Source organism: Azolla caroliniana, unplaced genomic scaffold, assembly GCF_043228905.1.
Source record: "Azolla caroliniana isolate FFs.n. ecotype wild unplaced genomic scaffold, voAzoCaro1.0.p SCAF_3, whole genome shotgun sequence".
In the NCBI taxonomy this organism is placed as follows: domain Eukaryota; kingdom Viridiplantae; phylum Streptophyta; class Polypodiopsida; order Salviniales; family Salviniaceae; genus Azolla; species Azolla caroliniana.
Window position 1 is genome coordinate 18,897,525 of NW_028230438.1, and position 21,750 is coordinate 18,919,274.

General features: G+C 35.3%; 1 protein-coding gene and 1 long non-coding RNA gene across 4 annotated transcripts; both read right to left on the reverse strand.

The window, feature by feature from the left end:
- Window positions 1-1,970: 1,970 nt before the first annotated feature.
- LOC147866401 (uncharacterized) lies at window positions 1,971-3,690 on the reverse strand. Its single transcript, XR_015529488.1, has 2 exons — window positions 3,273-3,690; window positions 1,971-2,760 (listed from the first exon to the last, which is right to left on the reverse strand). It is a non-coding gene; the product is annotated as an uncharacterized LOC147866401 (long non-coding RNA).
- Window positions 3,691-11,823: 8,133 nt separating this feature from the next.
- LOC147866402 (uncharacterized) lies at window positions 11,824-19,288 on the reverse strand. Of its 3 annotated transcripts, none has more exons than XM_087316845.1 (5): window positions 18,056-19,284; window positions 16,857-16,915; window positions 14,156-14,284; window positions 13,193-13,328; window positions 11,824-12,502 (listed from the first exon to the last, which is right to left on the reverse strand). In XM_087316845.1, exons 1-5 carry the CDS (start codon window positions 18,758-18,760, stop codon window positions 12,209-12,211), a joined length of 1,323 nt encoding a protein of 440 aa, XP_087172971.1. In that variant the 5' UTR covers window positions 18,761-19,284; the 3' UTR covers window positions 11,824-12,208. The 3 variants fall into 3 exon arrangements, with proteins under 3 accessions (XP_087172971.1, XP_087172973.1, XP_087172972.1); XM_087316847.1 differs by having other exon boundaries at window positions 12,409-12,547; window positions 18,056-19,288; XM_087316846.1 differs by having other exon boundaries at window positions 12,461-12,577; window positions 18,056-19,288.
- Between the last annotated feature and the right edge of the window lie 2,462 nt (window positions 19,289-21,750).

Genomic DNA, 21,750 nt, shown 5'->3' on the forward strand with positions numbered 1-21,750 from the left:
TTGAAATGGAGCCATATACGAAAGGAAGGCCTATTAATATGAATGGTATCACTCTTCTTGCTATAAAGGCCAAAGGCTTCCAATGTAAGACTCTCTATATTGAGCATTTTTGGATTTCCTTTGGCTCATTGGCACTTCATTCCTAGTTCACTGCTCTAAGGTTTTCCGTTGGATTTGAAAAGGTTAAGGGTGGATTGCAGTGCATATCCTGCAATGTTGGTTGTAGACATTCCTTTGCACTGAAAAAAGAATGTGTCTTTTCATTTTGATAAACTGATTATGTAGAGGAGGAAATGCCTTAAAAAGTGATGGCGACTTATAAATTGGCTCAATGGCAACACATATTTTGACCTTTATTTTGTCTTTATCCTACTTGACATGGTCTCTCATTTATACAACGACCCCAAGTAGATATCTTAGTATTTTCAATCGACTACTCTTGATTGGTTGATCTTTAAGGATAGTTTTCTCTTGGCAACTCATTGTCTTGTAGCTACTCATTTGACTCTTGTTGGTGGATTGTTTGAGAATTGTTACTCTCAGCTAGACATTATTACTGAGATAAAATTGATTCCCTTTTTTATTTTTTTTAGTACTAAAAGTTTCATGGCTTCTTTTTCCTACTTAAACATGTTCAAGGTTTGGCTATTCAAATCTATTAAGCCTTGGTGTTATCCTGTTGCTATAAATATTTGCAACAAAAGTTCCATGTATGTGTATGTATGCTATTTCTTTTCTTTTCATTTTGCGATAACAAATTTAAAGCTCTCAGGTTTTGCATCTCTGACAATTCATGTGATTTCTAACAGGTATTTTTCAGTTCTTGAGAGATTTGTTTGGAAGCTATTTTGGTCCGATTCAATTCCGTATCCCAGATCACTGGTTTGTTCTCAATTCAATTTGTTCTAAAATCAATCAAACAAATTGGGATGCTCTACGAATGCAAAAATGTGTCCCGACTTGAGTGATTTTAGAGTTCTTAAGCTTCTGCAGATCAAATTAGCATGCTTTATTACTGCACATGTAAAGTCGTCCTGGGTTTTTTTTATTGGCTTTTAACCTGTATAGAGCCAGAGAAAATAATCAAAAATATTACAAAGCTATAGTTTTAAGCAAACAAATTTAAATTCACGATTAAAAGAACACGAAAGTGCACCAACTTACCAACACCGTTTTTTATTAAAGTTCTGCAGGAAAAAAACCAAGCGACTCTTGACTGTAAAACGAAGTCACGAATCACTGTACTTAAAAGTCCTGAAAAAGAAACAAATATTTATCAAATAAACACTTATTGAGTTGAAATAAAATAACATAAATTAACCAGAAGAACATGCAGTAATGAACACAGAAACCATGTATACCACAATGAACAGGTAGGGGTCGACATACAATCAACACTAAAACAAGTGGACGCACAGTTCAGACAGTAAAACATATTCTAGACTTTGATATGTAAGAAAAATATGACAACAATTCAAGCTCAAGTTGTGACGAGAAATACATTCGGAATGACCACAACACTTGAAATACTCAGTCCTTGACGTTGGGAGGACAACATGACTAATTATGACAATACAATTGGAAAAACATTCTCGGGATTTGATAAACAGCGAAACAGAATGATACTGACAATAAGAATCACAGTAGGAAACTCAAGAATTTCTACCTACAATGAAACAAAAGTCATGATCACCATACATTACAAGAATTCTGAGAAACGCATAAATGTTCACAAAACTGTTAAAAAGAATCACGATGCATGCCAGTAATAATTCGGCACACCACATCACATTAGACTTGCATATAATCACAGATTATCACATTAAATAACAAACAAGTGTTTGCACTATACTATATCGCAGTCATCAGATATGATGAAAAACCTTTTGTGTTTATACATCACATTAGTTTTGCACTACACCATGTCACCATGTTTAGATATTGACCATGAGCCATTTCGAAACACTTACTACAATCCAAACAACAATAAGTTTAACATTGAAGAGACAGAGATGATATTTACATTACTTACATTTTATATAGCATTTAATATCTAGACTAACTGCATGTTCCAACTCTCGATGAGTAGCAAGACGGATGATTCAATATTTTGCATGTGAATACAGTTCTTTTGCATCACTTCTTTTCCTTGCGCTTGTCCTTTCAATGACGAATGACGATTTATCCACTTCACACATTTTTATAAGTCTTTATGCACATTCATTTTCTTCGCAATATCATTATTTTCTCAACCAGACAATGGATCCGCACGTTCTCTCAAGTATTGACCATACTCAAAAGATTCATCTTCTCCATACCTATTCCATCAAGTAAATGGAAAAAACTACTCTACATAAATGGTTCTTTGAAACATCGAATGTGTCCACATCATATATACAATTAAGCTGCCTGTTGAATTCTTCTGTGTAAGGAATCACTATTTGATGACGACGAAGAAAAGTCATTATGCTTATGAACAGTACTGCATCGATGCAAGCGACACCTGAATGAGCCAGGATGATTTGTAGGAGAACATAAACAAACCTTGGATGAACAAACAGAAGAACCATAAGATTGTGGAATCAATATTTTTTCATCTGTTGTTATACAGTAGAATGTTGGTTCTGCGGCGAATGTGATGTGTCTTCCTGGAAGCTTTGGCTTCTTTGACGAAGCCATAGCCGATTTCTTTGGCTTATCAAATCTTTCGGGATTAGACATCATGGATACTATGTCGGAAGTTGTCATGGTAGGTTTATTCTGTGAGAAATCATAAAAAATTATGTAAGGTAACTGGTGAGAAGGTTGTTTCTAAATGGTAACACAAATCCAACAGAAACAATAGATATTGCTCAAAATATATCAAGGCAATCAGGCAAGTGTTGTAAAACATGCTGAGCTGAGAGGGTAGGGAGAAAATCAACGCAACCAAAAATTAGACACGTCCATCTGTAAATTTCATGTTACAATGTGTGGAAGAATAAGGATAAGTAGAGTTCAAACGATCAGATAGTGAAGCATCAATCATCTAACAGGTCAAAACTTTGAAACAAAATAGAAAAATGAAACATTTACCAGTTGAAAGTATGTATGCAAAATAAATAGTGACACATCAAATATACACAAGAAGGAGAAGTTTCAAAACAGCTTATGTATATAGAACAACGCACAGGATAAGCGATTGCAACCATTGATCAAAAGATATAAATCTTCGGACAACGCGAAGAAAAGTGGACTGAGCAGGGTAAAAATCGTGAAGTATACTTGCTTACCTTCGAAAAGCGGACGGTCGAAAAGCGATCGGTGCAGACGACCAAAAGAATTGAGATCTGCTGAGAGTACGGATCACAATCGGTGAGTATCGATCGGCAATTAGGAAAGAGAAGAGAACGGCTAAAGCCTAAGAGGGAAGAAGAAGAAAAAGAGGATGATGATGAGAAAGAAGAAAACTAAGGAGGTGGGGGGGGGGGGGGGGGGGGATGAAGATGAAGATGAAGAAGGATGGCGATGGCGATGATGGTGATGATAGACAAAACTAGATTACTTCTGCAGGCCGACGACGAATCTTTCCGTGCGAGAGGCGTGGCGAGGAGCAGCGATGGGGACTGAACAAGGAAGAGAAGGAGAGAGCGGTAAGATCAAAAGAAGAAGACAGACAAAAGGAAGGAAGGAAGGAAGGAAGGAAGGAAGGAGGAGACAGGGAGGTAAGTAGGCTATGGCGGAGGATGAGAGGCAAAGCGAACTGTACTGTGGTTGAAGCCACGCTTTTATAGGCAAGAAGAACGGAGAAGATGACGGAAAACCGGAGAGAAGATGACGGGAAACCGGGCCTCAGGTTTTGACGACGCGGTTTTGCCTGGCTTTTGGAGACCGGTTTTTTTTTTCTCGCCAAAAAAGAAAAGAAAAAAAATAAAACCAGGACACCCGGCAAAGTGGTTTTTGTCTTCTTCCCAAAAAAAAAGTCTTCTTCATCTCCGCAAATCTTGGCGGGACTCGCGAGCGGTTTTTATGTATCTTCGTCTCCATCCCATCCCCAAAAGGAAAAAATAAAAACAAAAGAAAAACACACACAAAAAAGGATAAATAAATAATGAAGCAATTCAATTTCATCACTTTAACTCATTTAAAATTAAAATCCCAAATTTTAAAGTCTATTTTTTTATTTATTGGCGCGCGATGAGATCACGTGCACGCCCACGCCCCCTCGTGGGAGACAACCCCCCCCCTCCCACACACACACAAAACAAAACAAAAAATTTATCACTATTAATGTTTTCCTAAATTAAACTTTTGACCCCCTCCTTTCCCCAAATCACATGACCTGTCCCTTGCTTTCGCTTAAATTACCAAAATACCCCTCCTTTCATCTCTCCTTTTTTTTTTTAAATTTGTATTTAGCTTTTTACCCTGGTGGCAAGTTGTTGTTACCCAACAAGCCTTACGTCTTGGGTTCGAAACCTGACTTTCTCACCTCTTTATTACAGTCGTACATATCTCTTAATTCACTAGATGCCACTATGAAATGTAGGGGTTGAAGTCTTAATTCACTAGATGCCACTATGAAATGTAGGGGTTGAACCCAATACCTCCTAGTCTCCATTAGGCAACCTTAACTCTGCCTCTCTCTCTCTCTCTCTCTTTTTGGTGAAAACACACAATTATATGTGTGTGAGAAACAGTACTTACTAGCAATGGGCATGGTTCGGTTAAAACAAAAACCAAACCAAACCGTTTAGGGAAAAGTTGAAACCAAACAAAACCATTTAATAAAAAATTTTAAACCTAACCACTTAAGTCAAACTAATTAAACATCTAAATAAACAAAAATACATTAAATTAAATAAGCATTTAAGTTAAATTAATTAAATCAATAAAAAACCATTAATTAAACCATTAAATCAAACAACTATTAAGGTAAAAATAAATTTAAGCAAAAACCTATAAATCTTTAAACCAAACCTATAAACCCCAAATTGAACCGAAACCGAACCGTTTATCGAATATTTAAACCATTAAATTTTTTTGAACCCAATAAACCGTTAAACCATGGCTTAACGGTTTGGTTCGGTTTGAGCCGAAACCGTGCCCATTGCTACTACTTACCAATGACTGTCACAATGGAGTATGGTGACCCACTAACTACATGGGTAGTGGACTTACCTCTCTCTCTCTCAATTTTATTATTTTTTATTTTTTATTTTTACTTTCGATGAATGGAATGGTACCCCATATTTGTTGTAAACCAATTGTCTCATGGGCCAATTTTGGTCTTAGAAGGCGTTAATATTTCTTTCTTTCTCTCTCTCTCTCTCTCTCAAGCTTGTTCATTCCTCCCTAGGAAACACTAACAAGCTCCTATATCGGGTCGTCTTACTCGAGCTTATCTACCTATCTTTTGACACTTTGTGCATGAATTCGGTCCTTTGGCATGTAATGTCTCAATATTTCTTTTTTTTTGTATATAGCATATACATGGCCTTAGCTTCTAAGACATGGCACACTTGTTTAATGTGATGTAATGTCGTACATCACACAAATTTGGCGTTTACGTAGATCTTTACTATTGTATTGTATTGTTTGTTCCCTTTGAGACGATTTTGAGAGAGGACACGGAGTTTAGTATGACTTTTTGAGTATGTTATATATAGAAGGTTGGGTTGAATTTTTGCACTAAGAACAACTATAGTGCGTGATACGATGTTGTGTTCACGAATATACATGTTGTCTTTTAGTACAAATTCCTCTATAATGTTTGTGGAGAAAACAAATCCTTTTGGCTAGAAGCCTTAACCAGGAAAGAGGTAGAATTTTGTGTGCATCACAAGCACGAGTCAATGTAAAAAAAATAAAGGGCTCGTGAAATTGTACATTCTTAAAGGTTTAAAGCCAATCACGAGATGAGTTGTCATGTTGGACATAAACCTTAATTAATGAATGGTCAAGCAAGATACATAAATAACACAAATATGTATGAATATATCAACAACGCTCACAAGAATTTAGACCTTCAAGACAAATGAATGAATAAACCAGACCTTTCTTGTTACACAAATTTTGAACAAACCTAGTAACGACGATTAGTAACAAATCAATCGTTTTGTTTATTTATCCTGAACAAAGCCACAAGCCATGCATGTGGACTTATCTATTGATAGTTCTGTTTTTGGCAACGCAATGCATTGCCTCTTATTTGTGAATGTGTTTGTTCATATATGGATTAATGTATAAATTTGAGAATGGAATCCATCGAAATTTGTAAACTTGTTATTTACGCATTAATGCGCAACAGGATATGTTATTTTCATGTAATCAAATTGTCGAATATGAGAGCATTTTCATAATAACATGGTTAGTACAAATTTTCATTCTCAAATGTCGGCCACATCCAATTAGGCTTTTCATAAGATTAGGTTGTGCTTTGGTTCTCATCGAAATGGAAAAGTTAGAATGTACTATTGGATCTCCGATTGACCACTTGGTTTGCATTAGTTAGCTCGTAATGTACACCATAAATAATGTGCCACATTATTATCTCTCAACATATTAATCGGAACTTTGTCTTATCTATCTCGAATAAAACAATCCTACCCGATATAGTGTGTATGTAAGATTTTCTTGTTACAATACATTGATGGATCCCTAATACGCATTACCATGCACATGTCACACCATTAGATTTCAACATACGAGTGGAGGCAATGAGAAACCTACCCTATATTCTATAGGATTTATCCTTTGTTTTACATTCAATTTGTCCCTAATGGACACCATTATGCACATGACACACAATTACCTCTCAAGATCCAATCGATCTTCTCGTATGACTTGGACCTTTATGTTCTACAATCTACCATACCATATACTTCTCACGCACCTCAGAGCCATCATTCATTATATGCACATAAGTTCCCAATGTAATCTATATCCGTTACTAATGCACAATGTCATGAATGTTTCACATGTGTATGTACTCGCGTCACTTCAACTTATTATGTTAACATTTGAATTTTATTTCTCTCGGCTTTACTTTACAAATATCCAATCAAACCCACATGGTAGTCACATCGATCCACGTAGAGTTCCCATGTTTCCCAACAACGAATGCTTGAGCCTTAAATATTATTTTCAATTGGAAGACTATCGAGGTTTCCCTAGTTCCTCTATGCAAAGTCAATTAGTGACTTATAAGTTATGAAGCCATTCATATTTTCCACATGTTGATTGTATTATAAAATCAATTTGTGTATCTACTCTTTCAACATACAAACAAAAACATGCAATGTAATCAATACTTTCCAGCTTGTTGTTGTTATCCTACAATCATTTGAGGATGAGTATTGTGGAACATTCATGCTAGACATGAACAAGGTTATTCCAATTTCATGGTATTCTTGAGAAATGTTGAATCTTGATGTACGTCCGCATTTCTTTGCTCGGTGACAATTCATATTGATCGCATTCACTCATTAGTTCATCATGTGATCATTTTCATTGTATGGCTTCAAAAAAAACTTATAGTTCGATATGAAGAAGAACATGTAAAGCAACAAAGAAAATATCCATACACATCAATTGTCCTTCTAACAAGCCACGTGACATGTTATCCATTTTTTCATTCTATATCAATATGTGCACATATCAAATTTCCTATCAATTAGGTAAGGTTGTACTATTTATGGTAGATGTAAACTTGCTCAAAATCACAAAGAAACAAGCATTTCAAAACATAAATGTTTTGCTTTCTTATTTTGCTTGTAGGCTTATGATTTCAATGTGATACACTACAAACACGTGTTAAATGCCCATACCAACATGAAATAGCTTGCAAGTAAGACACAACCATGTTTAAAATATTGCTATTGTTTATGATGTATGAACAATATGTCACGTGGCATGTTAAAAGGGCATCTAACTTGTATGGATATTTGCTTTGTTGATTTTTGAAATACAGAATTCACTTTGACGTAAGTGAGGATTGTTAAAGATACAAGCGAATTGTATGGAACACTTAAAATTTCAATTTCTCGTTTAAAGAAATTATTGAACTGAAGTATCTACCTAGTTATCATTTGCTCACGCCAATTAAAGGTGGTTGGACACATTTTTACCTTTAAGCGTGGTAAACAACTTCCAGTACTAAACCCACATCTATGTGCCTATCCACATACATGGTCATGACTCACGAGTCATGACTCATACTTTAGTCAAGTGTGTGATGTGTTCTTCCTTTGATGTCCAATGCATTTTACCAATACATTATGTGTTACGGGATGACTTTATCCAAGTGTATAGAATTCTACGGTAACATTTACCACGGGATATGGTCATGCCCGTAAGTGTTACCGTAGTATTCTATACACATGGATAAAGTCATAACCATAACATTATGGATGTTCCAATTTGTTGGATCTAACATAATTTAATGCATACCAAGTTTCAATGTTTTTATATCTAACATAATGAATGTGTTTCATTGAAGTACTTGGACAACAAACCACATGTATATATGCATAATATTAATAAGGATTTATTTAATACGTGGATTACATATGATCTGTTATTATTTGTGTTGAATTGAGGCTGCTTTCTTCCATCTTTGCATGTTATCCTTCAAAAGTTCACATCCAAACCTTCATTATCTTTTGGAAATAACTCAATTCAAATAGTTCATGTGGCCTTCATGATATATCATTGTATGAACTTTAGGCACGAGTTATTAACAAAATTTGTAATGGTCATGATATACTCTACATTATAGAACCCATACCCACACAACATTAATTTATCATGTATCATGTGTCCAAGGCATGCACAAATTTTCTTTAATTGTGTAACTTTACCCAAAACAAGAAAGGTGGCTTTGGAGGGGTCATCATACAAGGAAGCATGAATGTAGAGTCATCTAAGAATTGGTAAACAACAAATAGTGAGTTGTGTGTGGGATGTCTGGGAACAATTGATGGCAAATTAAAAGCCCCGTATTAGAACTTACTTTGAAGCTACTTTCATTGTGCATCCAACGACTTTGTAAGCTTACTTACTTCTAACAATGATGCGTGCTTCTTGATTTATTGAGAGGATGAAAAAGACACCCACATCCCTAGAGTATTGACATTGAATGGTTGACTTGTACGGTTCTATAAGCAATTTATTTAACATTTCACCACTTTCACACATACATATAAGAGGATTACATACATTCCTTTTGGTAAAAGTTGAGCAAACTTCACCTTCAATTTATGCGTAAATTATCCCATTGCAAGTGTTGCAGATGATGTCGAAGAAGATAAAAGAGGATGAATAACAATATTGTACGTGCCCCTTGCATTATGTACAATTTGATATTGGGTAAAGATAGTTGAATGAACGATGGGTCAAAACTTATAGCACAAACATGCTCACGTACCGCTCATTAGTTTGAAAATGTTGTTAAATCCAAGTGGGTTATTTTTAAGGATATAGATAATGACGTTCTGTTTTTACATGTGATCATAAACCCTCAACATTGGTACAGTAAATGCGGCATGCATTTAAGCTATGTGTGGATATTTTCCGTTAATTTTCGCCCTAATTCAAGTAAGTATCGCATTGATAATCATTTTTATAATATCACCAAATTTGCGCAAACAAATCATACTTGCCTTTAATAACTAATGTGTACAAGGGCAAAGGTTGTTGGTTTTGGTCTTTAATTACCCATTTGCTTTGAGTAACTAAATGAACTAGATTTAGTAGGTAAACTGGTTCACATTTTACCGAAGGTTATGGATGTGTGATGTAGTGATATATCTCACTTTTTTTTTGCCTTAGACTGCCACTGTTTTAATCACTATATGCACTAGATCTAGAAAATAAAATGGTTCACATTTTGTTGAGGGATATGTACTATGTATTGATATTTTTAAAATCAAGAGGAGTATTATTTATTTATTTTACAAATAATATTAAAGGGGGCAATTTATGTTTATCCAAGAAACTTTTGTTTTTTGTGGATCTCAGAAGGTGACAAACTATCTAGTGTAAATATGGAGATATTGGGATATTGTACTAAGGACAAAAGCCAAAAGGATGTATGATCATTTAAAGAATTTGACAAAAGTACGTTTTTATGAAGTCAACTACTTGATATATTTAAAACATAGTCGAACCTTGAGAAAGTGCCAAAACATGAGAAAAACATACACACACACACACGCACGCACGCACACACACACAACATGCTCATGGACAATATAAGAACCTTGTACGATACAACCAACCAATAGTGGAGTCGTGCAATGTATCTAACCAATAATGGAGCCGATGGGTTTGGTTGAGTCAAGTCCACATACCTTGTGTTTCACCACTTAACCTAATGCTATTAGAAAAAATATTTTATTCTTCTTACAAGACCAACTCATTCATATTTTGGTAAAATCTACAATTTGCATATGCATATAATATATCTATGTATTCAGACGAAGGTCCATGTGTTTGAGAATGTTGTAGTAGTTTTCTCCCAATATATTGCTTTAGTAAGTGATAACGGAGGGGTTGAGCCAAACTCTCGAAACCCCCACCCCATTATGTTTGAGGGAGATTTATGACAAAATAACGTTGTTAAGAGAGTTCATGAAATGGGAGGGAATTTATAGTTCTTCTTTCCTTAAGTCACATATCTTCATACTAATCATCTTATGAATCACATGTTTAATCATGCTATTAAAGATTCTTTCTTATCTTTTGATCAACTTAGTCATCAACCTTGTCATTGTCACACTCATGTCCGCTATCACTGCAAGTTTCACATGGATCAATTAGTGTCATAAAAACTAGGAATCCACAATGTTTGTAGATTGCTTTGATGCTTTGAGCGTAACTTAGCTAGGATTAAATAGTTAAAAACAAAACAATGATGTTCTTGTGCATGGTTCATTCTTCAAATATATAACATGTTTTGAAAACATGCTGGTTTTTGCTTGCACAAACTATTGACGCCCATTTGATTTGGTGATTGTCAACCAAAGGGTGCTTTGTGCTTTTGTTTGCATTGTGGATCCTTGCACCTACTGATGTCCATGATCTACATTGGTCAAGCATTAGACACATTATGAAAGCTCCTAGTTGCAAGGCAATTCCTTTGAAGGCACCATATTGTTAGTAAACATTTGTGACTTTTTAGAGACATTTGGCATTATGCGTATATGATTGACATCTAAACCCTAAATTTGGGTACATATTATTTCAAACTTTAATCCTAACCTAATGAACAAGCATGCATGCAAACAATGCGAACCCATTACACATATTTTACGAACCTTAAGATTTCAGTTTTACTAACTATGCAAGGATACATGTGCATTCTCAACAACAATACATCTCTATTTTTATGGGAGCCCTCAAAGCATCACTTTCATATCACTGCATCTACTGAGGTATTCACATTTGCTTTGAGTTTCTACAACTCTTAATTAAAATGAGTAATCACCTGTTTGTTTACACAACGGTGCACAAATCCACACATTCAATTCAACATCAAATTACACATGGACTCCATGCATAGATTTCTGTCATTATTTGCAAATTGCAATGTCAAATGAGATACTCCAATATGTCAGTTCACATCCCATGACCGATATTCAACATGGAACAAATGGACAGCACAATTGACTATGTATGTCAATTATCACACAACAAAGGTACCAAAGAGCTTCCCAGCGAATTTTATAGAGCATGTTGAAGAACATGATCATTGTCCATGCAATGCCACGGGCTGTTTTGGACAGTAACCAGTTATTATTTGTAAAGATGGAGTGTTTTACATTTTAAAAATTCAGAGAGATAGAAAAGAACCAGATTTTTTCATTATTCAATCAGTTTTTAGATGATTATTTGAAGTCAATATCAAGCTCCCAGATTCAAAAAGTGAGAAGATGACGCCAAACGAATACATGATTGATGAATGAATGCCATACCAATGAGAGTATGGAGATGAGATCCACTCAGTGGATTCAAAAAGTGAGAAGATGACGCCAAACGAATACATGATTTACAGACCCTCTGAGAGAATGTGAACGAAAAATTCATAATGTCCTTATAGAAGGCGAGTTCTTATGTGCATTTGTGTGGAATTCTTTTTATGTTCTAAATGATACTTAAAATAACATTTTAAGCACATCTTACCAATCAACTCCTTAAAAGTTTTCCTTCGCATCATCCCATGTCCTTTTCACTTCATGTCTTCCTGCGTGACTTCCTTTACATCTTCCTTTGTTTCTTCCTTCACACATTGACTAGATTCTGAATGAAGATCTTCTCTCGCCTTTTTATATTCCAAATTATTCGAATCATCATCAACATTACTTTTATGCGAGCCTTCGCCATTGTCACTATCACATGGGAATGCATTTGGTATATTTAGTGATTGTGCTTCTTTCAAGGCTGCCTTATGCTCCTCCTTCATGGACTCCATTCTGGTCATCTTTTGTGTTGCCGGGGGTTCCGTAACATTTTCCTTCATAAGCTAAGCATAGCATATCATATCACATGTTGCAATCATATTAGACCACTGAAAATATCCATATCCCGAAGATTCAGTCTACAATGAACTAATGAACACATTTGATCCACCAAGAGAATGAAATAATCATCTAAAGTATTGCAAAAAAAACACATTTGCAAATGCCAGATTCTATATTAACTCAGTTTTCAAAATTATTTATTGCCATGAACTATCTAAGAACGCATACCACAAAATGAAATAAAAAAAATTGAAATTTTGTACTACTAGGGAAACAATCAAATAATGTTCTAAAAAAGGAAAGTAGGAAAACAAACAAATCAAATCAAATATAAATGGTGCACCCTAAATCCTAAATTCACATTTTATCAATGACATGTAAAATAATTTTCATTTTAGATCATCATGTACTTCAAGACAACTTATTCTTGATGATATGTGAAAGATTCTTTTCATAATCCAAAGCAACATTTCTTTATTTTATAAATGTTTTAGTCAAGAACTTTTGCTAAGCGTCTACAAAACTTGTTTCCATATGCTCAAAACTCATCCACGTCTCTTTCTGCGGCCTCTGGCCGATTTGATTGTTCTAAATGTTGCTAACTTTCTTGGTCATTAGGGACACTGTCAAATCAGCATCACTACTACAAAATCGAAAAATAACATTATATAAAAATCTAAGATGAGGAATACCTCTAATGCCCGTGATGATTCTTTCTCGATCCACACCAATGAGTGATCCTTTGTGGCATCGCAAGACAGGACAACATGCTCAAAGCGACCCTTAACTGGGACAGCTGATTTAACTATGGGAGGTACTCGTCCACAACTGCAAAATATCAAATAACCTTGTATATCTCTTCTCAATTATATACATGAAAAATTGTTTTCTTCTTCTTTTTACCTTTTCTTACATTTTTATGATTTTTTATCTTTTTCGTTTTTCTCATTCTTTCATTCTTTCAAATATTTCCCTTTTTCTATTTCATATTTTCCTATGTTTTCATTCTTTCCATTTTTATTTGTTACTTTCAATGATTTTGTTTTTTCAATTTTGGTTTGAACTTTCATTTTCTCCCATTCTTCCATTTTATCCTAATTCTTGCAGTTTTGCAGCTTTTTTCATGTTTTGATGGTTATTGATTGGCTTCCCTCTATAAAGTCTTCCAATTGCAGATCAATCAAACAAATCACAAAAAGTCTTGAACATTTTTTAAATGAAAATTATCTCTGTTTTTCACTAAGAAAAATAACTAGCCTGCCTATGGCAATGCTGTTTGGGTACTAGCGTAAAAAGGGACAACATGGGGTGATTCTTGGCAATTGCTCAGATCATATGATCTACAGTTAACTGAGGATGGGGAGGATGACTCACAAAATGGAGTTGAAGAAAATTTCAAAAATATATAGCTGAAAGAAAAATGGAGGGTAGAATCTTCCTCTGGTAAATAAAGACCAAAAAGCTTCTGAGCTGGAGTCCGAGACTTGCAAAAAAAATTCCAGAAGGTTTTCTAGGAAAGCAGAGGATGAATTTGTTTAAAAACTAATATTTCTGCATTAAGTACATGTTAATATATACTGTTATATAATGTTCTACGCTATATATTATTCTATGTTGTATTCTTCCCATAATTCACATATCTTTAAGAGCTATACCTGCAAGACTTCTTATTGACAATGTGATATACACGTCCAGGAGTGTAGAGCCTTCTTGAGTCACGTATTGCCTGCTTATTCAGCCTGAATGTGTCTTTAGTACATCTGCTGCAAAGCAGGCATGGCAAGCTACACAAACATATTGAAACTGGCATTAGAATTTGGAACCCACAATGTGAATATACGAGAAAACAAAAATATGGAAAAAATTAATGAAAGCAAAAGTTTACGTTAGGTTCTCCCCTTTAATTAAGTCTTGCCACCTAAGACAGATTGTAGTATGTACTGAAATTTCATATACGAAGTGGGAACCACTTAGACCTGGGTGTGATGAGTGGATGCTTACATACCCAAGCTGTTAAGTGTGATATTTGTTAGATATGGCAGCCATGGACTGAAGTAAAGACAAATATGCACATATACTATTTCAAAAAGACTCTCGATCGATGTTCTAATACAGCACATGATATAAATGTGTCAAAAACATCTCGTCATTCAACTCTACAGTAAGGTGATGGATGAAACTCTAAACATGTAGGATCTTCTCAAGCTTTGGGTTAATTTTGGAAAGTAGATCTTCTTGTGTAAAGTTATCTAGCTTATGCTAATCTCTGTAAATGGGAAAATTATGAAAAAGCAAGGAAAAGGGATTAAGAGAGGTCCTTTGCTTATAAATGAGTTTACGAACAAAATCTCAGCCCATAATTGAGGTCCCTTTGATTTCTAAGAGTGATTTTCCTTGCTTGTTACAAGTTGTATCTTCTTTATTTACATTAAACCTAGTAAGTACAAATATCTTTGTCCTTACTGACAATCCATTCATAGTCAAATTCTAGTTTGAGAGAAGTATGGGTGTTTGCAGTAAAAATCACCAAAAGACAAATTGTTAACAGAGCACATCATCAAATTTTCAAAAGAATGTATCGACAATTGCAGGGAGCTCACATCAACGAGTTATCATTAGCCCACATTGATGAATTGTCAGTAAATTCCTTCTGATGAAACTTCGAGCTGAATTTTCTACCAATAGTTCTCTCTGCCTCTGTCTGTCTGTCTCTCACTCTCTTTCTACATATATTTGAATAAAACACCTCTCTGGTTCAGAACTTCTGTGATTCCACCTCACTTTCAGACATGCTCCTGCTTTTTGCCATCCAACCCAACCCTGACCCCGCTTCACCCATCCCTAATCCCGGTCCCCAACTACAATTCACTTGATTACCAAATTTGACCAGGCCCTACCATCCTAACCAACCTTCCCTAGGTCAGACTGGCCCACCTATCTGTCGTAATCATCTCTTTTACGCTTCCTAAATGTGGAAGGGATTCATGGTATCAAGGGGGTGACATCAATGTCAGTGCAACAATAAACATTGTCTCCAATATATATAGATGAATTGTCTACCAATAGTCCTCCGCCTCTCTATATATGCATGCATACATATGTATATGTATATGTATATCTATATCTGTTTGTATCTGTATCTGTATCTGTATCTGTATCTGTATCTATATCTATATATAACGTGTGTGTATATATTATGATTCTCATAAGATGTCTGTCCTGTTTCTGCCTCAGTTTCACATGTACTCTTGCTTTTTCATAACATCAGATCCATTTTTGGCCCTGCTTCACCTATTCCTAACCCCAACCCAGTTTCATGTGATTATCAAACTTGACCAGCATCTACCATCCCAACTAACCTGCCCCAGCCAGACAGGCCCACCTATCTGCCCTATGCGATTCTATGACCATTTTTTAAGTGAAAGGACGATGGTATCAAGAGTGTTATACTGATGTCAGTGCAATGATGAACAACGTCTCCAACATGCAAGTTTTAGAAAACAAGGAGATTAACAAGTCTACCTTTAGGAGTCATTGGTAAAATTCACCATACCTGATAGTTTCTTAGAAAATAAAAAAGCATTCTTCCAAATCATGTTCAGTCATCTTGTTGATAATGACACACCATTATTGTTAGCTTTCAAGATAGGCACCACTCTTATGCCATTACAATGGCAAGGAGTGAAAGAGATTGATAGATATCCAGGAGCTACAGCTACGATTTGGCAAAAGTATTCTTGGCCTAAGACCTCAAAGTTTGAATGTAATTTCATAGATTGTGGAGATTTTGGCCATAGCAATAATGTGCATATGGCAAGTTTGATGCTATGGGGAGAAATCAAGATCTGCATGTATTGTCATAAGACAAAATTGGTGTGTAATCAAGATAGCCAAGGTCAAGAATCTTCTTTTTTCGGCCTTTGCATTGTCCACACACTTGTATTATGTATGGAGGATTTCTGTCATGGGCTTGTCAGCTGTGATGACTTGAAAGATTATCTCCACTAATAATATTGTGACTCTTGCAACTTACCCAAGCTATATCACATGCAAGCTGATTTATATCATATAAATGCATACTTTTATCAGTTGCATTGCTAGATTGAGACTTTATTTAGATCTCTACACCATGATGAGATAGACATGTTTATTGCAGGAACAAAAGTCATTAAGCAGCTAACTAATTATTAGGTCAAAACCATAAAGATTTAGGTTAAATTTTTTTTCACTCTTGATCGCATTATCTAGTTGAAAGGAAAATATATACTAAGCTATCACAAAAAACTGTTAACCTTCTCAGTTCCCCACACAAGAAAAAAAACCATGTAACAACTGCCATAGGAAAAACCACCTCACCAGAAGATACTCTTGAAAATGTCCTCCAGGGGTGTGACTGTCCGCGGCAAGAAATCATCCTGCATTGTATAATGTAACTGAATAAGAATGCATAAATCTTATCCATGCTTATTGGTAGTATCACATTGTACAACTATCCTTAAAAAATGTATAGAAATGTAAATTGGACACCCTAATAGGATCTGAAGTGTCACTTGGATGGCTATTTTATGTATGTTTTCGACGATATTCAAATACATCTTAAATGTTTCTATCAATACTTGATAATACAACTTTATTTTGAGATCACTCCATGCACAGAGCATAGTTACAGAATAATTATGAATATAGTAAGTGTACAATATGTATGCTATGTCTTCTAAAGTCATTCTACCTTTTTTGTTAAATTTTTAGAATATGCATTTTATTGTATTGCATCTAGCAATTGTATTTTGGCCATTTTTTTTTTTTTGGAAATGTGTGCACTTGTTAAATATGTGTAACATTTTGAAATGACAGTTCTAGAACATAGAATACAAGTGAAATATTTCAGAATATTCTTAAATGTATTCTATGCATAAAATCTGCTTCTTTTAGCTATGGTTTAGCTATGGTTTGGAGCAATTTTCTCTTCGGGCATTACATAATAGGAAATTAGGTGAGAATACTGCAAATGTATGGGAATTTTGAACAAAAAAACTAAATAGTCCAACTGTATTTTGTTCATTTGATTAATATTTCTAACAAGCAAGGTAAAATACCCAATCATTCTTGCTTGTAATCCATCTTCATTAGGATAGTTTCTCTAGGAGGCAATCATTGTGCAAATTTACATTGAATGCCTAAAATTGCAGAAGAAATTATGTGCTTTACAAATTTGACTATTTTTAGCATGCTGATGAGCATTATGGTTCTTATCTCTCTCTCTCTCTCTCTCTCTCTCTCTCTGTGCTTACGAGAGTAAAATTAAGGGAACCCATGCTCGTCCTCCCCATGGGTTTGCTGGCCCCATCCCATAGATTGTAATCAGTTTCCCATGGCTGCTAAGAAGATCCCCCCCTCTCTCTTATCGGTTTCTAAAAGCTAATTGATTACTACATTTGCAAGCACCACACTGTGTTTTACAAATTTTTCCATTTTTCTTGTTAAGTTTATGAATCATGTCTGATCTAGTTAAATATGAACTTAGAAAAGAAAATAAAAGAAGGTTGACATCTTACCTGCAAAATCACTGAATGGATGATATCGGCATAGAGGAGTGCTAAGTTTAATGACATACACCTCGCGGGCGCAATGCAATAGCAGCGAATCTTTTCTCTAGCAATACTTCCTATCGAGTTTCGATCTTTCGCCACAAGTAGGGATACCAAGGCAACCACACCAGACCCTAGTGAATGACCAGCAAAGCTCAGAGTATAAGAAGGATTTTCCATAACCAACCTTCTCAAAGTGTCTCCTTCTTCATTAAGCAACCACATTGCTGCTTTGAGGAGTCCATGGTGCACATAACCATTATCATATGGCTCCTTTCCAAGGTCATTATTGAGCAACACAGAGTAATCTTTTTCTTTAATAAGGTTGAGGCCTCTCACAGCAAGAACAATGTCTTTAGCAATGTGATCCACATAGATCAGATATGGTGGACATCGACCACCGGTATCATCATACCCAGCTTTCTTCACAAGTGAAGAGATATCCATATTATAACCACCCTGAGGAGGCCATTGGGGGTTATTAAGATCACTTTCATATACAGCTAAGATCATTCTACACATCCGTGGAATGGGTTCAAAATCTTCTATGGATGCAAGAGGCCATTTATCACTATCTTTGTAGCCAGCCATTAACCATCTCTTACAAAGATATCTTCCACAAGCCACTACATATATACATTCAAGCAAAGGTACACCCACAGCTATAGACATTTTCTTCTTTCCACAAAAACACTCACAAGAGATTGCTGTGTTAGAAAACCTAAGGTAGCCTCTTAGAGCTTTAGAGTTTAGTTTACTAGGGTTAGGAAATCGGGTAGCTTTTAAGGTTTATGGTTTAATTTTAAGGGTTTCAGATTTTAGGACATTGGATTTTAATTTCTGGAATTTAATGTTTAACACGTAAGGTACGGTTTAGGGTTTGGGGCTGAGAATTTGAATTAGGATTAGGGATTAGGAATCGCCGTTTCAATAGTATATAGAATTAAAGAACCGCCAGGGTTCTGCAGAAAATCCACCGAATTTCCACTGGGAGGATAAAAGCCTTTCCAGATGAGTGAATTGTGGCAATAAATGATATAGGTTTTGTGGAGGAAAGAAGGTTCGGTGATTTTCTGAGTGTTTCCCCAACTCTCCTTGTAATCAGGTAAAGAAGCTTCCTGGATTCTCTGTTTCTCTTACTGTAATGAGGAGTTATTATAGCCAGTTCTCTGAGAGTTGACCTAATTCTTCCTTTCATGAAGGTAAAGAAAGACCTTTGGGTGCATCTGAAGTTTGAACTTTGCCCAATTCCGTCTTCTTCTTCTTTCCTTTTAATCGTTTTCTTCTTCTTCTTCTTCTTCTGAGCTATAGAAGGGTGTATAGATTTGCAGCATTTGCTGTTGCTTTTAACAGACACCATAGCTTCCTTTTTTGGGCTTCAACTTCTTCTTTTGCTCTGAATTTCCTCTAATTTTCTAACCATAATCTATCTACATATATGTATACAGTATACATATGTAACCACATCTTCACTTGTCTTAGAGAAGACTCAATGCTCTCAAAAACCTCTTCATGATCTATATCTCCATCATTTGACACACCAGGAGATCATCCGAATCTGTGGTCACAATGAAATGGCGTGTAATGATCGCGTGCAAATGCTTGGGATGTTCGTTGGCATCTAATGAAACTGTGGTCACGACGAAATGGCGTATGATGATCCTGCCAATGCTCTGGATGATCGTTGGTATCTTATGAAAATGTGATCACGCTGAAATGGCATGTAATGATCGTGCCAATGCATCATTGGCATCTAATGAGAATCGGTTGGTTGGAATGTGGTCTTTTTCCCGGGACATGTGCAACCCACCCATGGCTGGCATGTAAAAGATTTGTCACAATGTGTTTGTGATGATACTGTTGATGTCCCACGAAAAAATCGGCTCATTGCAATGTGGGTTGTACATATCTTGGCCTCACATGTTAAAATATTTTGGGGAGAGAGAGAGAGAGAGAACCTAATGGGGTTCGACCTTAAAGAGACGAGGACTAGGACTTGGCACTTGTTTCTTTTGAACCGTTCCATTGGAGGATAGTACACATAGATTCATTAAATGTCCTATAGTGTGTACCATTTGGAAGTACTTATCAGACATTTAGCAAGTTTTAACCCGTTGTTGTTTGAGACCTCAACAATGGGGTTTTTCTCAATACGTTCAAAAGGGTTCAAATGATGAGACGGAGATATTGTTCCAATTTTTATGTTATGGGGGACTACAACACAATTGGAATATGCGTAATGCTTTCATGTTTGATAGTAGACATGGGGTGAAAGCCTATATAAAGAAGCTAAAAGGTATTCTCATGTGGAATTTTTGGATGTTAGAGCATGTGGGGATCATTTCCTCAAATGCATATTCAGGTTTTTAATGGCATTACAGGACGTCCCTCTCCCTAGATAAGCATATGATAGGTAGAGGAGACTAAGAAGTGTTGTAACTAAGTGGATTTTACATACAATTAATATAATTGTGTGCTTTCACCAAAGAGAGAGAGAGATTTCATCTTGATGTTCTCTCCAACCACAAATGTTGCACCCTCCATTAAGGTGGTATGAACAAATGATGGAGAAATTTTTGTCTTGCGATACCATGTATATGATGGTTAATGTTTCATTTGTGTGCATTGCATAATACATATAATTGTTCTTTTGTGTCATACATAATTTGTTTTTCTTCCTCTGACGTTTTCTTGTCTATCTTGGATAGTTTCATGTCTATTTTTCTTTGGTTAATGTTTCATTTGTGTGCATTGCATAATACATATAATTGTTCTTTTGTGTCATACATAATTTGTTTTTCTTCCTCCGATGTTTTCTTGTCTATCTTAGATAGTTTCATGTCTATTTTTCTTTCTTCATGTATTATATTGTCATCTCATTGATGAGTTTAGATTCTTTTAGAAAGAGATTTTTTCTTCCCATCACTGGAGTATGCATATTTTATGCAATGTATCATTTTTATGGAATTCCAACTTCATCTAGGCTGTAATTAGCTCATCTATCATAATGTGAGCACTACGATTGCATTAAACATCTAGCTTTCATTTAGAAACTCTAGTTGTCAAATTTAAACATTTAAACATATAACATCCACACCAAATATGAACCAATGAATGGAAGACAATTTCAAAATTTTTACATCTAAATTGTGTGTGTGAGATATATAAATAAATAAATAAATATGTATATATATATATATATAGAGAGAGAGAGAGAGTCTACCTAAGATAGATAAATAGATAGAAATTATTATCATCTTTGGAGGTCAAATATGACCTATGACACCAAAAATATTATATTTCACGTAATACATGTGAAAGTATCTCTATGTTAAAGAACTTACTAATGAATGTTGCAATCGAGAGTGCACATTGTGATAGTGAGAGAAAATCATGCAAGGATTGGGTTTGGTTGAGAATGTGTAAAAGAGAGAGAGAGAGAGAGAGAGAGAGAGAGAGAGATTATAGATTATAGATTATATTATCTTCTTCAGAGGTCAAATATGATCTATGAGAGAGAGAGAGAGAGAGAGATTATATTATCGTCTTCGGAGGTCAAATATGACTTATGAGAGAGAGAGAGATTATATTATCATCTTCGGAGGTCAAATATGATCTATGAGAGAGAGAGAGAGAGAGAGAGAAGGAGATTATAGATTACA

Excerpts from the sequence above, each read along its gene's own strand:
- LOC147866402 (XM_087316845.1), bottom strand. The coding sequence starts at position 18,760 with ATGTCTATAGCTGTGGGTGTACCTTTGCTTGAATGTATATATGTAGTG. Across the intron at positions 14,285-16,856 it reads ATTTTCAAGAGTATCTTCTG|CTTGCCATGCCTGCTTTGCA; the intron begins GTGAGGTGGTTT and ends ATGTTTGTGTAG. Across the intron at positions 12,503-13,192 it reads AATCATCACGGGCATTAGAG|CTTATGAAGGAAAATGTTAC; the intron begins GTATTCCTCATC and ends TGCTATGCTTAG.